We start from the raw sequence: 15,852 nt of genomic DNA on the forward strand, positions 1-15,852 counted from the left end.
TTCAGCCTTGACGACTTTCTGGATATGTACTGGGTTCGCCGTAGAGTTGCGCCAGTTCGTGGTTCTCCTTCTCCATACTCCGTTTTCCTGTACACCACCGTATATTATTCTACTTAATAAGAAAGACTTAGGCACAATCACAGGTCTTATAACAGGACACTGTCCGAGTAAATACTATCTCAAAAACATAGGTTTAGTGCAAGATGATATTTGTCGTTTTTGTAATACCGAAAGCGAAACCTCGGAACATTTGCTCTGTAATTGTGGAGCTCTAACTAGACGCAGACTTCGATACCTTGATAAGGCTATTCTGGAGCCCAAGGAAATTTGGTCTGCGTCGCCGATCAGGATTATAAAATTTATCAAACAGAGTATTCCTGATTGGCACCTATCTCGCTATAGCTTTCAGTCTACTTCTTCATCAATAAGCAGTAGGTAAGCTTGAAGCTGAGTATAAAAAAATGGGATATACCACAATAGTTCAGAATAATGGACGCAGTGGTTCACACCCAACAGGGAAAAAAAAGCACTCGGCGTTCGAAAACACCAAGTGCTTGGGAGTCCTCTTCAAGCATAGTCCATGCTTTGTGCCCATAGAGAACAACCAGTCGAAATAGAAATTTGTACATGGTACACTTCGTACGGGGTCGGAGGTTGTGGGACCTTAAGGATTTGCGGAGCCCATAGTAGGCACGACTTGCATTGACTGTGCCTCTTCGAATTTCACGGCTGTTGTTGTTGTCAGTTGTTATCAACGAGCCAAATTCCTCACCATCTCGATTTGTTCTTCCGATTATGTTCACATCGTCGGCGAAGCAGATAAACTGACTAAACTTGTTGAAAATCGTGCCCCGCATGTTGGAGCCTGCTCTCCGCATAACACCTTCCAGCGCCACGTTGAAAAGCAAACTCTCCTGTCCATCGTCTTGTCGAAGTCCCCTGTGAGTCTCAAACGATTCCAACATCTCACCTGAGATCCAAGCACAGCACCGCACACCGTTCATTGTTGTCTGAATCAGTCTTGTCGGCTTTCGGGGAAAGCCATTTTCTTCCATGATTCTCCATAGCTGTCGTCGGTCGATTTTATCATATGCGGCCTTTAATTCATGAAATTAACGAAGATGTGGGACCTGATACCCGCGGCACTTTTACAGGATCTGCCGCAGTGTAAAATGTGGTCCAAAATGTGATAACTTCCCACAAATCTAATTGGCGATAGACGGCGAAAGGGGATCTGAGACAGAATTTTGTAAGCACCATTTAGGATTGTGATGGCACAATAGTTCTCACAATCCAGATTGTCACCTTTTTTATAGATGGGGCAGATTACCCCGTCTTTCATTCCTCCGGTAGGTGGTCTTTGTCCCAGATTCTTACCGGTGCATACACTCTACAAGTTTTCTCGGACTTCCCTTGAAGAGCTCCGCTACGAAGTTATCCTTACCAGCTGCTTTGTGGTTCTTTAGCTGATTAATGGCCTCTTTAGCTTCACCCATCGTCGGTGGGTGGTACGTCGTCGTATTCACTGCACCGGTGTAGTCCTCATCAATGCCATCTTGGTCTCCTGTCTGCGCGCTGTTCAGATGTTCATCGTAGTGCTGGCTCCACCTTTCAATTTTCGGCTCGCGGCACAAAGCCTTTGTGCGATTCGTTTAGTTTCTTGAAAAAAATTTCGCGATTCTCGAGAACCATAAAGCAGCTCCATCTCCTAACACTCTTTCTCTTCCGGGCGGCCCTTTTTTCCCGAAAGAGATGTGTTTGCTAACTTTGCTTCAGTCTGTATCGTTCCACGTTTTGTCGAGTCGCTTGCATTTGTCGTGGTGAGCGCTGGTCTTATGTTATTGACGACTGACAGTTTAGAACGCAGCTTGATCATCACCAGGTAGTGGTATGAATCGATATATGCGCCGCGGTAGGTACTGACGTTAATTATATCCGAGCAGTGCCGACCGTCGATCAAAACGTGGCCAATTTGTGTTTCTGTTTGCTGAGGTGATCTCCAGGTGTAACGGTATTGGAGGCTGTGCTGGAAGAAGGTGCTATGTATGGCCATATTCCTGGAGGCAGCGATGTCGATAAGTCTTAGGCCGTTTAGTTGGTTCGCTGATGGGTGCTGAACCTACCAATTACCGATCTGAACTGCTCCTCTTGGCCGACCTGAGCGTTCAAATCACCGATGAAGGCTTTGGTGTCGTGTTTTGAGCAGCGATTATATTCACGCTCTAGCTGCGCGTAGAAATCTACTTTATCGTCATCGGTGCTAGCTAGATGGAAGCTGTGGATGATGATGGTGCTGATGTTGAAGAAGTGGCCTCGCATCCTCAATCTGCAAATTCTTTCATTGATCGGCCACCAACCAATCACCCGTTTCTGCATATCCCCCATCAAGAAGGAAGCTGTACCCAGCTCGTGTTTGTGCGCTTCATTTTTACGGATGCCTTGCGAGCCTGCACCAACCCCCTGTCTCGCAAGAGGACCGACGTACACAGCTCTTTTTGGAGTCCCCGATGGCAAGAAGACAGTTATCAGCCGCCCCTGACATGGGGAACAGACACTGTTTTGAGCTGCACCTTCATAGTGAACAGACGCTCGGATAGGCCCCCTTCCCTGTCACTATACGACCAACATCCCACCGGGGTTAGTTACCCGATCTTCACTATGGTTACTCGCCCCCAGCCGGCACCACTGGAAGGAGAGATAAAGAGAAGACAATGGAATGACTGCTGAGCAGTCCCGGTGATGCTTGAATAGATGTTTCTTTAGCCACAACCGGGATGATGTCGGAGGTGATACACGATGGGAATAGTACGGCACTACTGCAAGAACTGATCAAGCATTCAAGCTCGCTAGCGATGGAATGTTGAACACGAATGTTCTAAATAGAGTTATTCCATTTTCCCTTTTTTAGTTGTTTCGTTGCAGTTGCAGTTACTGCTCGAAGGGAGGCATATTTTCATTTCGTACATGATTTGGAACTTGTCGCCACGATCCCAGGCGTCCCAACACACGCAAGTCACTTCCGATCTGTGCTGCTCTATTTCTGGTGCCGGAGGGGTTGCTGAAAAGAAGCTTTTTTATCGGATTGTAGTCCGGCATCTTTGCGACATGTCCGTCCCATCGCAGTCTTCTGACTTTTGCCAGATGTGCAATGGGGGTTTCTCCAGTTAGTAACTAGTAACTAGTTCATGCATCTACACCACTGTTCGTCTTAGGCTTGTACTCCACTATCTTCGGTGGAGTACCGCAACATTTTTCGCTCAAAAACATCAAGTCTATTAGGATGTCCTTAGTGAGCATTGGGGTCGTTTCAAGCCCATTGAGAACCACCGGTGTAATCAGCGTTTTGTACAGCTTCAACTTCGTGCGGCGGCGCACCTGATTCGATCTCAGGGTCGTCCGTAATGTCAGTGTCAGGTAGACACGATTACCACCTAGAATGGGTCTACGGATCTTCTTACTGGTGTTGTTGCCGGCGGTATGATAGTCCTTCCCCTTGTTTTAAGCCTCTGCTCGACACGAAGGGACTCGTGAGTATCCCGAGACACACACGTAGCACATTACACAGTTCAGGGTTGCCTTGGTCAGTCGAAAATGTCCAAATTCTCGTGCATTTTTTGCCATACCATATGGCGGCTTGCGGCACATAGTCTCTGCAAGATTGGGTTACCTTCTCGTAGAGCTTCTGCGTTTCATTGGCACGAAACAGTTCTTCCAGCTGCTCATGGTCACGATACTTCGTTACTCGTGAATATTTGTTGATATTCTAAGACACTGCAAAAAAAAACAAAAAGGATTTCGGAAAAAAATTGAACTCTATACTTTAATTTTGGACGATTTTTGTAATTTGCGATGGATAAATAAAATTTCTCTGACGACGACGATATGCATTTCATATAATCTACTCCCTAAAAAATAATCTTTCTCAGAATGCTTTTCTCTCTATGGGCTCCAAGCTATATACACTTACGAGCGATGCTTTTTTATAGTGGGTTCATATTTAATGCTATATATTCAATAAACAGTTATAAAAATAATATCTTAGGATATGAATATGATCAACATTCTCACCTCACGGTACAATTGTTTCTGAACGCATAAAATTAAGCCTTTAAATGTAGATATACAAAGTTTCGAAAAATTCCAACACAACATCATTATGGGGAATATTTTCCTTTCGGTTTTAATCTTGATCAGTTTACTTTTTCATCGGCTGTGCTCTCTTTCGTTCATTATCACTGTTGTAGGCACTTTTCAGTCCTCCCGACGAGGGCCCAGCAGTAGAAGAAGGTCCTGCGATTGCACCAGCCTTCATCATCCGATATCGATTGATCAAACTTGTTGCCGTAGTATGTGCTGCAAGGAAGCGAAAAAAGATGATTTTTTTCTTTTCGGTTCACATAATGCCCCCCGTCGGTATTGTTACTTACATCGACTGTTTGTACGTGTCAGTGGCCTTGGACTTTTGCCCACTCGCTTGGGGCTGAATTTCCGGTTCTCCTTGTTCAGGGTTAGTGTGACTTTGGAAATCACATTTCCCTTGGTGGAAGCTCGCCTGAGAACTGGTTCAAATAGATTGAAAATGTAACTGCTGGGTTCAGTCGAAAATCTGATAGATACCAACCTTTATTCAGTACTTTGGGATCGACGTTGCTCTCTACAAGTACGTTAGAGAACAAGGAACTGGCAGAATCTTTGCTAGAATCGATGCAGAAGGTGTTATTGCCGTTAGCAGTGCCTTCATCAGGACCATCGGAAAGATCACTAGTATCGGTCGAAGACGATGAACTGGAGAATTTTTGCAATTTTTTGGCACAAGACATTTTGGTGGAACCACTGACGAGCAGCTTAGGAACTTTAAATTGTGCTATTGTGGTTGTTTTCTGAGATTTCGTTGGAGTTTTCCTGGTTACGGTGGTTTTCACACTCAAACTCTGCGCTTTGAAGTTAAGAGGTCGCAGAGCCTTAGGCTTCTTAAACTCGACAACGTTGGGTTCATCAGTTTGCATTTTGGAGACAGTTTCTGATTCACTTTCATCATCACTCTTCAGTCGCTTCAGTGCACATTCTGTTTCCATTTCCCCATTCCAATCGAGTGTATCTACGCAATCAGATAGGTTTGTGATTTTCTCGATGCTCGTATCGGTTATATTCACCTCTTTCATGAGCTCACTCTGGTCATCGTCTTCGCTGAACTTGACACCGCGTTGACACTGATCCAAGCGGACCAATTTTTCCATTTTTTCAAGAATGATATTGTCCAGCCGTCCCATACTTCGTAGGAGCAAGTAGTTCTGCTGAATTATGTCCGCACTGAGGGTCGTTATCTTCTCCCATTGCTTGTTTTCATCGACATAGATCATATTGATTTTCATGACGTGACTTTTCTTATGGTGGGATTTTGCCTCATTAAGCTCCGCGTCTTTAGCTTCGAGCTGATATTTGAGAAAGCCGACAAGCGGAGTCGAGTTCACTTCTGCCTTCAAAGTAGCAATACTTTTGATGGCTGCCTTGTACCGCTTCGCCCATCGATGCATTTCTTCCCTTTGTTGTGTGATCTGTTTGGAGTACCGATCGATGGATGCCTGTAGGCGGGCTATGTTCTACAAAAATAACAAGAACAACGTTAGATGAAAACTCGTTGTCTTTTTCAAAATTGCAAATTACATTCACACAAAAACCGGCAGATAGCATAGACCAATTGGAAGGTATATGGGGAGACTAACTTTTAACAAGATCTTGTAATTTTATATTAAAAAAGGTGGGTAATATTGTGGACATAACCGGAGAGACGTAGGACTACATCGAGGGTTAATTGAAATCACTGTATTCACGCTAATCACCGGAGCCGAAATTTAATAGATAGCAATTTTATTGTTCGCACTGGCTCACAGATATCTTTTGTATCGTTGTTGCCTTGTTGTTTGCAGTGTTTTATTATTCTTTTGTGCTACATAAATGTTTATTCCGCTATTTCCTGAACTACATATAAATACTTCACGAACTACTTGTTGTTTGCACTGTTTTGTTATTTTTTGGCGCTATAGAAATGCGTATTTGGGGTTTGCGGTATTAACGTATGAACACCACTGTAGGGCAATTTTCATTATGAATTTATTTATTCGCAATGACATTTATTCTAGTGTCAATAATGGTGACGAAGTATCCATCTAACGAAGATAAGGAACCGAGGCGGCTCCAAGCCGCCGGGGTAACGCAATCCGAGTGGCCCGCCGACGCGCCGTCGGAAGCGGCGGTCTCGCAAGCAAACCCGTGTTCTACCGATTGCCCGGTAAGTTTTAAACATAGGAGACGATCCTTCAGCATACTTACATACGGCATACATTTTTGGTTCGAAATATGTGTCACGCTCTGGTGGCGCTCATACGTTAATACCGCAAATCCCAAATACGCATTTCTGTAGCGCCAAAAAATAACAAAACAGTGCAAATAACAAGTAGTTCGTGTAGTATTTATATGTAGTTCAGGAAATAGCGGAATAAACTGCCCGCTCTACTATACTTTCGAGCGGTTATAGACCTAATACCGACCGGAACGGTGTAAAGTGCTGGAAAAAACCCCCTCTTTCACCCCCGCAGGCTAAACTGTCCATAAGTTGAACTATAAAAGTACACGATAACTAGTACTTAGTAAAACGACATCACTGCATCGATTCCCTTTCTTCTTTCTCACTGAACTGTCATTCGAATAAACAAAAGCAAAAAGAGTGAACTGAGTGAAGAATTTTCTTAAACAGGTAATTTTTCTTCAAATAACAATTAGATTTTGTTTTTTTCTTTGAATTTCAGCGAATAGCAAACGAAGGACGTGAAGTGATGACAATAAATTTAAGATTTCAAAGACAATATCGCCAACGGATGTTTCCAACGAAGTTTCATCTGATGTGGTTATTTCGCTTTTGTTGTCTTCAATCAGACTTGTATGGATATAATTGATGTAGCAATGGATGCATCCGGATTTGCAGTCACCTGTCTATGTAAAAATGCATACAGATCAATCAGCCTTTAAAGAAAAAAAACATTCTCACTATTTGAGGAACAAATGAACATGTATAAAATCAGCGATTGAGCGTTATTCAGTAGCAGCCAGATGTGCATATCAATTCAATGTATACAATAAATTGTTAGCTTAAAAGCATTTTATTTCAGAGAACGTCGCAGTTACAGAAAAAGCATCTGATGCATGGACCATCGTAACAATTACCTAACCTTGAATTTCTAACTGCTTCGTCAGCAGCTGCTTTAGGACCTGCATCCAACGATCGCGTTAAACCCACTTATTGATGATATAGATGATGCTTTCAACATCCCAAACTTTAACTGAATAGGAATGTTCAGGTAAAATTCAATTGGACAACAATTGCAATCAATTTATTTTTTCTACGTTTACTTTTTAGTGAAGATCTGATTCGTCCACATCCGCAAAGTATAGTCTAGAATGGTGGTATTTGGACTAAAGTTTCATTCTAGCCGCATCGAATAATTTTACGGTAGTCATTATAGGATAATCATCGGACGATAATTATGAATGCTTAAAATGTATTCGCCGAATGTTCCAGTGAAAGATTGTTTCGTTCATTGTAACGTGTTGTGTAGGATAGCTATTATTCGTAATAGTATACAATATATCATAGTGTTAGTATTAGTATCGATTTATATAAAGTCGCATTGGATATCAAATAAATAATTTCTATCGAAGTTTTTTTTTCAATTTTTGTTTCAACTTTCATGAAAACAAATAAAGCCATAATGAGATTCGAGCAATTTTTATGACCGGTCGACGTGGTGCCAGATTGGCACAGTGTTGGCTCGTAATTGGTTGTCGAATACGAAGGGTAGGTCGACAAAATCATTGCAAAATGGCACGATATTGGTACCGTTGTCGACACCATTTGTTGGGACCTATCTGGCACAACAAAGTGGACTGCGTGTTAATTAACCGTTCGAGCAGATCAAAATAACGTTTCCCACCACTCGAATATTACTGTGAAACAATATTCGAGGATAAGTCAACGCGCATAACGCTAGCTAAGTCAACGCGCATAACGAAAATCGCGGATAACGCAATAAAGGACTCAAAATGAGGTGCAAACACGGAAAAAGATATTTCGGCAAGAAAACTATGTTTTATCAATAGAAAAATCATTAAACTATCCATCTATAAAGGCGCGTCCACATTATGCCGAATGATGCTGATCGGCCGGTACCGATTGGCGTAATGTGGACGCGTCTTAAGGTCGTGTACACCAATGGTCAGATAATGTGAAAGCCAAGACCATAAGAAAAGAGCATGAGCCTGTCTCTCACTAGCGGATTCCGTGAATTTACTATGGAACTCGCATTCGCGGATAATCCGCACCGTGGATCATATGCTCGCGGATAATCGGGGTTCTACTGTATACTTTACCTTCTGCTTCACCACATATGTACCTCATTGGGTTCACTCAAAGCATTTCGTTCAATTTGACGAAGCATTTGAATTTGACAAGTCGGACTTCGCTGTTGAATCATATCGTATTGGTTTGTTTACAAACATTCTGAAACACTCATTTTTAGAGAAGTTCAGTCGTAACGGTTAAAATACCCGCGGGAGATGTTAAAAATCAGAAACATTCGTTTTGTAGCCACAGTCGCGTACAGATTCTCATCAATTGTCAGTGGGAATACGCTAGATGCCGGGCCGGACACAAGAATCCTCTATTCACCATCCATATGCAGACTCCAGCAGCAGCAGCAGCCAGTTCGGAATTATGCCAAAAGTAAAGATAAGAAAAAGGAGAAAAAAGGAGCACCAGCGAAGGTTCACATCAACGATGGCCAACTAGCTGAGGTATTCGACGTGGGCACTTTCCGGACGCAGATGGAGAAAATACTGGATAACATGAAGAATGATTACATCAAGAACCTTTCGCTTCGATCCGCAACTGGGGCACTAGAAACCCTCAAGGTTGCTTACGAAGGCGCCGATTATCAGCTGCAGGAATTGGGTCAAGTAGTGAGGAAAAATCCCAAAACTGTCGTTGTGAATCTGGTGTCGTTCCCACAAACGATTCCAGCTGTTTTGCAAGCACTTCAAAAGAGTGGGATGAACCTAAATCCCCAACAAGAGGGAACCACGTTGTTCATCCCGGTGCCAAAAGTCACCAGAGAACATCGTGAAAGTTTGTCGAAAAACGCCAAGAGTCTCTTTATCAAGTGTCGGGATGCAATCAAAGATATTCAGAATCAAGTCATCAAAAAGGTTAAGAAACAGGCCGATATATCAGAGGATTTGAACTTCCAAGTGCAAGCTCAGATTACGGCGATAGCAAATGAATACATAAAAGAAGCGGAACAGCTCATGGAAACTAAACAGGCTGAGCTCATGGGAGATAAATAGTAGATAGGTGTTATGTTAATATAAATTGTAATGTTATACGAGAAAATACAGTTTGTTTCAATGGAACATATGTTGAAACAAAGGTTTGGAATAATGTTATGGAAAATCATATCCCCACTTACCAAATTCAAATGCTTTCCGTCTAGCGTTACAATTTTCTTTATGGCCTCCGCTTGTTCCTTCAATTTGGAACGTAGATTCAGTATTTTTTCCTTACTCTGTAGGTTGAAATAGTGCTCCTGTGAGGTATTGGCAATGGCGTAGCAATTTTCAATTCTCGAACGCCATGTGTTCAGGAGTGTTTCATCGGGCAAACCGTATCCCACAATAGGCGCAGTGATCTCAGATTTTTGCTCCTCTAGGCTCTTGAGTTTAGCCTTCAACCGCTCAATTTCTTCTGCTTGTTCATTAACCTTCTTGATCAGATAATCTTTTGGCACGTTCGATGGAACGATGTTCTGTTTCAAAGTAGTACGTATCTTTTTGGCACGTGAAGCGTATTTCAGTGTATTGTAAGTATCCTCATAGGTTAGCGACGAGGGAGACACATTGGCGATCATCAGCGTCTGACAGTTCCCTCCGAGACTGTCTTTGAGAATTCTGGTTAAATTGGAATCTCGGTAAGGAATGTGTTTTAAACCATCTGCCAATTTGTTGATACAATTTCCCAACGCCAACAGACTCTTGTTTATATTGGCGCCTTCCTTGAACCTGATCCCGATTCCTTTTGTACTCGCGGCACGTTCGCTACCAGCGAGATCTATCATCGAGAGTTTGACCGTTTTCTTCTGTCCACTGGTCTTATCTACCATCCGGATGTGTACTTGGAAGATGGCATGGCTACGACTGCTTTCGGCATTTGCATCCGTCGGATGCTGGGTTCGATTTTGATTACCGAGCGCCAACAGATCGAGAAGTTCTCTCGCGTTGTGGATTTGTTTCAACACCAGTCCACTAACCACAACACCGCTAGCGTCTTCTCGCAGCTTTAGGGGGCCAGATTTTGTTAGCAAATTCATCACCAGTTCATTGTACACCTCCAGATAGGAAATACCGATGTCGAATTTACGAACCGCAGACAGGGCGTCTATCTGTCGGAAGAGTTCCTCCATCGTAAGAAAGGTAATACCCGGGAATTCTTCACTGCCCAACATGGTAAACGTTTTGCCCGCTCCGGTCGCCCCGTACACGAACACCGAGCAGTTGTATCCGTCCATAACGGACTGCACCAGTGGTTTTGTGCAGTGTTGGAAGACGATCTCATTGTTGGCTTCAGCGTCGAATACGTCGTCGTATTCCATCGCGAGTTTCTTCTTCACTCGTTTTGTGATGTCCCGATGTGTTTGCTTCATGCCATGGAAGAAGAATTCATCCTCGTCTTCGTCCGGATCGAACATGAGGGTGGTTTTGTCCAAAACCTGGAAAATAGTCGAATAAGGTGTTCATATGTGTTAGTTAGAATAGATGCAAGACTTTGTTACAATGGTTTTTTTTCAATTAAAGAAGAAGGAAAAATGTTTTTCAATTTTTTATAGACCAACTGATTTTCTCTCCAGCTGGACGAGTCTACATTACCCAGCAATGAAGCTCTGTTGTTAAGCTATGTTCGATATGTTAAAGATGAAAATATGTACCAAGAAATGATTTTTGCTACATATATGAAGACTGATATCAGAGGAGAATCGATCATTCCATGGCTGATGGTGCACCATCTATGGTTGGTCGTCATCATGGTTCTACAGCTCAAAATTATCACAAAAGCTTCCAGACCATGTTATATTATCACAACCGAAGAGGTAAACTGTCCCATCGCAAGCAGGGAACCAAAGGAAAACGGTGAACGGCGTGGATTTGAGTTACTTCTTGGGGAAACTTTTTTTATGCGGTCCCTATCTACCACACAAAAAAAGTTTTTTTCAAAATGTGTACCGAACACGTTTTTTTAAAGCTACTGGTTAAGTTTTGCACTATTTTTTATGCGGTTCTCATCCACCGCACAAAAAAATGTTTGCCTGTAATGGGTATTTCAATAGGCACACCACAAAAGTAGACCGATAGGGACAGCAAACGACGCCATATTTTTTCCCGCTCTCTTGACATTTCTCTTCAGTAAGGTTTGCCATTTCAAAATGGAAAGATATACGATCCGACAACGAGTCGAGTTTATCAAAAATTACAACTGAAATTCGGAGTCAATGACCTCAACTTTAAGAGCGCTCCACAGGCACAGTTCAAAATGTTCCCGTGCCAGTGAAACAAAGAAGTACCCGTAGTGTCGAGAATGTTGCTGCCGCTAGCGCATCAATTGAGGAAGGCCCAAATCAGTCTTTCACACGTCATTCGTCAAGCGTCAAGCGTTGGGCATCTCTGTGACATCGTTGTGGCGAATTTTGCGAAAAGATCTTGGCCTACATCCTTACAAGATCAAATTGACGCAAGAACTGAAGCCACTTGGCCACCAGAAGCATCGTATGTTCGTGAATTGGGCTGAGCAACAACTTGAAAATGATCCGGATTCTCATCGAAAAATCATCTTCGGCGATGAGTCAATAAGTAAAACATCGATGAAGGTGAAATGGGTTGTGGGGGTGAAATTGGATCAAAAATGGAAAAAGTTACTAATAGTAATATATCGTCAAATATTGCGAATATTTTTGAAAGCTGTGAGCCATTTAATAGGAGACATATTTCCACAACTTCCAATGTATAATAGTTAACTGTAGTACGAAAAGTTATTATTTAATAATTCACACCTCAGAAAAAATCTCATGCCAGCATTATACAGAACTACTAAAATTATAAATATTGGATAGAATTATTATTTAAAGTCTTGTCAGATGAGTCATTTCTGATTTCACGAAAATCGAAAAATCAACTTTTCCCCCTTTTTCCAAAGATGACCTTTCTCAATCTTTTTTTGTCCAAATATAGTTTATTTATAATAAGTATTTATGTTACAAAATTAAAACATCATTAATCATTTAAATTCGATATGACTTCTACTTCATGCACATGCATTGTTATTGTTAATATAATTTATGTACTTGATGAAACGTCGATTTCAATTCTTTTTGATGATGCTATGTTGGCCAGAACTAGTTGAATTAGATTGTCAAAACTGAGACGCTGCCAATGAGCTAGTTTTGTTTGAAAAACATTACACTTGAAAAAAAAACAGATTTTGTTTTCGTAATTTTTGATTGTAATTGTTTTTCACAGCATACATGGATTCGGAAATTTTATTAACCATAGAATTAAGGAAACATGTTGATGTATTTTAGAAAAAATATAGCTAAGAGTCTGGCTTCTTTAAACCTATGCAACTGAGCTTGTAAAAATAAACGGATTAATAAAAAAAATGGTTTCGGAAATAAGGTTACCATGTGTTTTATATTATTTCTTGAAAGCAGAAGTTTTTTTACATAACATATCCGAATATCCGAGAGGATATGTTAAAATCGTTTTCGAGTGATTTTGCAAAGGTAACTTGTTTTCAGTTTTCGTTCAATTTTCATGCACATGTGGTATTTCATGTGGTTTCAAATTGGTATATCGATCATCTAAATCGGTGCAGTAGTTCAAAAGTTATGAGTTTAAAATTTTTTTTTGGAAAAATGATAAAAAAAAATATTTTTCCGACCACCCTAAAATGGAAATGGTCACCTATTCAATTTGATATGTAGATTATCCGAATCGGTACAGTAGTTCAAAAGTTATGAATTAAAAAGTCATTTTTGAAAAAATTGTGAAAAAAATATTTTTTGAGCAACCCTAAAATCGAAATAACCACCCTAATGATATAAAATACGGGTCTAATGTTTTGAAATAAAAAAACAAAACTATCACTTTTCCCGAAAAACTGATAACCGCTATACCGGTTTGACATGGAATGGCAGTATATATAATCATTTCGATCGCCCTTCTAGGTGGATTGACACTATTTTCTTAACTCGAATAAGCATTCAAGACACTTACATATTGTTAAATTATCTTGAAATTATTGAGAAATCGTTTACTAAACAAAATTCTGAATAGAAAGTAATATTCACTACTTTGACCCATTGTCACCCCCTCTAAGGGATGAGATTGGGTCAACTTTCATTTAATCGTAGTTCAGTGAAGAAATAATATTATTCAACAATTCCTTGAACACTTACGAGTGTTCATCATTAGAAAATATGTATTTCTACGTAATCAGAATTGTGTTTTATTCTAATTTACGATATTTATTCAACAAAAAGTTCGAAAACTACAATTTTTAACCCATTTTCACCCCCATCGACGGTACTCCATGATTCAGCATTGCATCCCGAAAAAATTACGGTTTGGTGCGGTTTATGGTCCGGTACTTCTTCCGTGATGACCCAGACCAGCACGTTACTGTGAATGTGAATCGCTACCGCTCAATGATAACAGAATATTTTTGGCCCGAATTGGATGATATGGACTTGGACAATATGTGGATTCAACAGGACGGCGCCACAAGCCACCCAGCGAATTTAACAATCGATTTATTGAAAACCATGTTTGGTGAGCGTGTTATCTCACGAAATGGCCCAGTCAATGTGATAGCGACATCTTCACTGATTCAGAATCTGTTCGATTTTTTTTTGTTTCAGATAACCAGAAGGGCTGGAATCGTTACGCCATGGCACAACTTTTTTTTTAACCCCCTCACTTTATCAGTTTGTAACTATTCTAATTATGAATATTTTTTCCGTTAAATTTTTGTTTTATTGGTAAAAGATAGATACACAAATGATTATATAACAGTTTGGCTGAAAAGTTCATAAGGTTGACGTCTAGATGTCTCTTGCAAAAATCTACTTGACTATCACAAAGTACCATCTTTCAATGGATACATGTCAAAATTTGACAGCAATCGGTCGATTGGTTCGTGAGTAACAGCATTGAGAGTGAAGCAACTTTTGTTATTGTGAAAAAAATGGAAAAATCACAAATCAATGGAAACGATGGCAAAATTGAATGAATTGGGCTTCGAATTGCTTTCGCATCTACCGTATTCTCCAGATCTGGCCCCCAGCGACTATTTTCTGTTTGCAGACCTGAAGAGCATGCTCGCTAGCAATAAATTTAAGACCGATTATGAAGTGATTACCGAAACTGAGACTTATTTTGGAAAAACTGAAAGAGTATGGTAACGAAAAATTGCAATATCGCTATAATCACTTTATCGCCCTCGAAGGCAATTATTTTGAATAAAATTGAATTTTGCAAAAAATTGTTTTATTGTGTTACCTTATGAACTTTTCAGCTGAACTGTTAATGGATAGTAAAAATATTCTTTGTTTTTTCGTGGCTCGCATACCCCTTAAGTCAGAGGGGGCCAAACGCAAAATTTGAAAAAAAATGAGTTATTGATTGCATTAGTTTAAGTATTTTGTAAGCTACACCTCACATTTAACGGATTTGGAAAATCATGCAGGAATAACGGATCGAAATTGTTTTGATTGATCGGGAGTGAAAATTAAACTTGAGACCTTTAACGTGAGAGGTATGAATGTTACCATTACTCCAGATAGCCTCCGCGTGCATAATTTCAATTTCAGTTCATTTGTAGGATGATATTGATATTTTCCTTTAATCGTGGAATGTTTTTTCTTGAATTTATAAACAAAGAGAGCAATATTCTACGTGTCTAGTGGCGAATGAACTGAAAAGTTTAAAGCCTCTTTAATCCAACATCATCATCATTCTACGGATCTTTCTTATTGGATGATATTCAGCACAAAAATATTCCACCCTACAATCGAGATACGATACCAATACTTACGCCTGATGCTGTTCGAACTTGTATATCAATCTATCCTAGTAAAATCCACGTAAAAATCATTTTATCAATGTTATCAATGTTTTTCTCCATATGCCATTTCTAACATCTTAATGCAAGTGTTACTCCCAAGCAATTTGGTCTGAGCGTCGAACTAACTTATAGCCGTTAAATCTGTTTGAACCAAAACATTGGTCATGCTGAACATGTTATGACATGCTGGTTTGTTCGACTCCAACCAGCACATAACTGGAAACCAAACTGGACATGTCCTTGACAAAAGCTATACAACCCTTACCTTGATGATGTTACGCTGATTTTGTTCCAATTCCCTCCGGTTGAACGGTCTGACTCTAACCGCCACTCGGATGTTTCGGCTGTCACCCATTTTACTAGCTTTTCCAATGTGAACGATGATTGCGACGACCCGTTTCCGTTCAGCACAAATGTACGTAATTTTTAGAAACCAACGAAACTCACGAACGCTTGGGCACTAATTTTAACAGAAATAACTTGATTCACAAACGAAATGAAGGTGAAAAACTTCAGAGCGGCAGTTACGCTTCTGTATGGCTGTTTGTATTTTCGGTTTTTTCCGCTGGTGTTTTGATTGACGATCCCCGCAAAGTGTGCGTTGGGCGTTATTCAAGATGGCGCATCAACAC

General features: G+C 40.6%; 2 protein-coding genes and 1 long non-coding RNA gene across 4 annotated transcripts; 2 read left to right on the forward strand and 1 right to left on the reverse strand.

Annotated features, from left to right (window-relative positions):
* Window positions 1-3,825: 3,825 nt before the first annotated feature.
* On the reverse strand, window positions 3,826-15,838 carry LOC129764277 (kinesin-like protein KIF18A). The gene is made up of 5 exons (XM_055763196.1): window positions 15,486-15,838; window positions 9,519-10,814; window positions 4,622-5,600; window positions 4,428-4,559; window positions 3,826-4,353 (listed from the first exon to the last, which is right to left on the reverse strand). Exons 1-5 carry the CDS (start codon window positions 15,573-15,575, stop codon window positions 4,196-4,198), a joined length of 2,655 nt encoding a protein of 884 aa, XP_055619171.1. The 5' UTR covers window positions 15,576-15,838; the 3' UTR covers window positions 3,826-4,195.
* Window positions 4,122-7,685, forward strand: LOC129764284 (uncharacterized). 2 transcript variants are annotated; one of them, XR_008741101.1, is made up of 5 exons: window positions 4,122-6,289; window positions 6,597-6,754; window positions 6,807-7,109; window positions 7,167-7,355; window positions 7,415-7,685. It is a non-coding gene; the product is annotated as an uncharacterized LOC129764284 (long non-coding RNA). The 2 variants fall into 2 exon arrangements; XR_008741100.1 differs by having other exon boundaries at window positions 4,134-6,754.
* LOC129764283 (ribosome-recycling factor, mitochondrial) lies at window positions 8,517-12,734 on the forward strand. The gene has a single exon (XM_055763203.1). It carries the CDS (start codon window positions 8,611-8,613, stop codon window positions 9,394-9,396), a length of 786 nt encoding a protein of 261 aa, XP_055619178.1. The 5' UTR covers window positions 8,517-8,610; the 3' UTR covers window positions 9,397-12,734.
* Window positions 15,839-15,852: the final 14 nt, after the last annotated feature.

Source organism: Toxorhynchites rutilus, chromosome 2, assembly GCF_029784135.1.
Source record: "Toxorhynchites rutilus septentrionalis strain SRP chromosome 2, ASM2978413v1, whole genome shotgun sequence".
Taxonomy (NCBI): Eukaryota; Metazoa; Arthropoda; class Insecta; order Diptera; family Culicidae; genus Toxorhynchites; species Toxorhynchites rutilus.

Coding starts and splice junctions, on each gene's coding strand:
- LOC129764283 (XM_055763203.1), top strand. CDS start 8,611: ATGTTAAAAATCAGAAACATTCGTTTTGTAGCCACAGTCGCGTACAGA.
- LOC129764277 (XM_055763196.1), bottom strand. CDS start 15,575: ATGGGTGACAGCCGAAACATCCGAGTGGCGGTTAGAGTCAGACCGTTC. Junction 10,815..15,485: donor ATCAGCGTAACATCATCAAG/GTAAGGGTTGTA, acceptor ACTATTTTCCAG/GTTTTGGACAAAACCACCCT. Junction 4,560..4,621: donor TCCCAAAGTACTGAATAAAG/GTTGGTATCTAT, acceptor TATTTGAACCAG/TTCTCAGGCGAGCTTCCACC.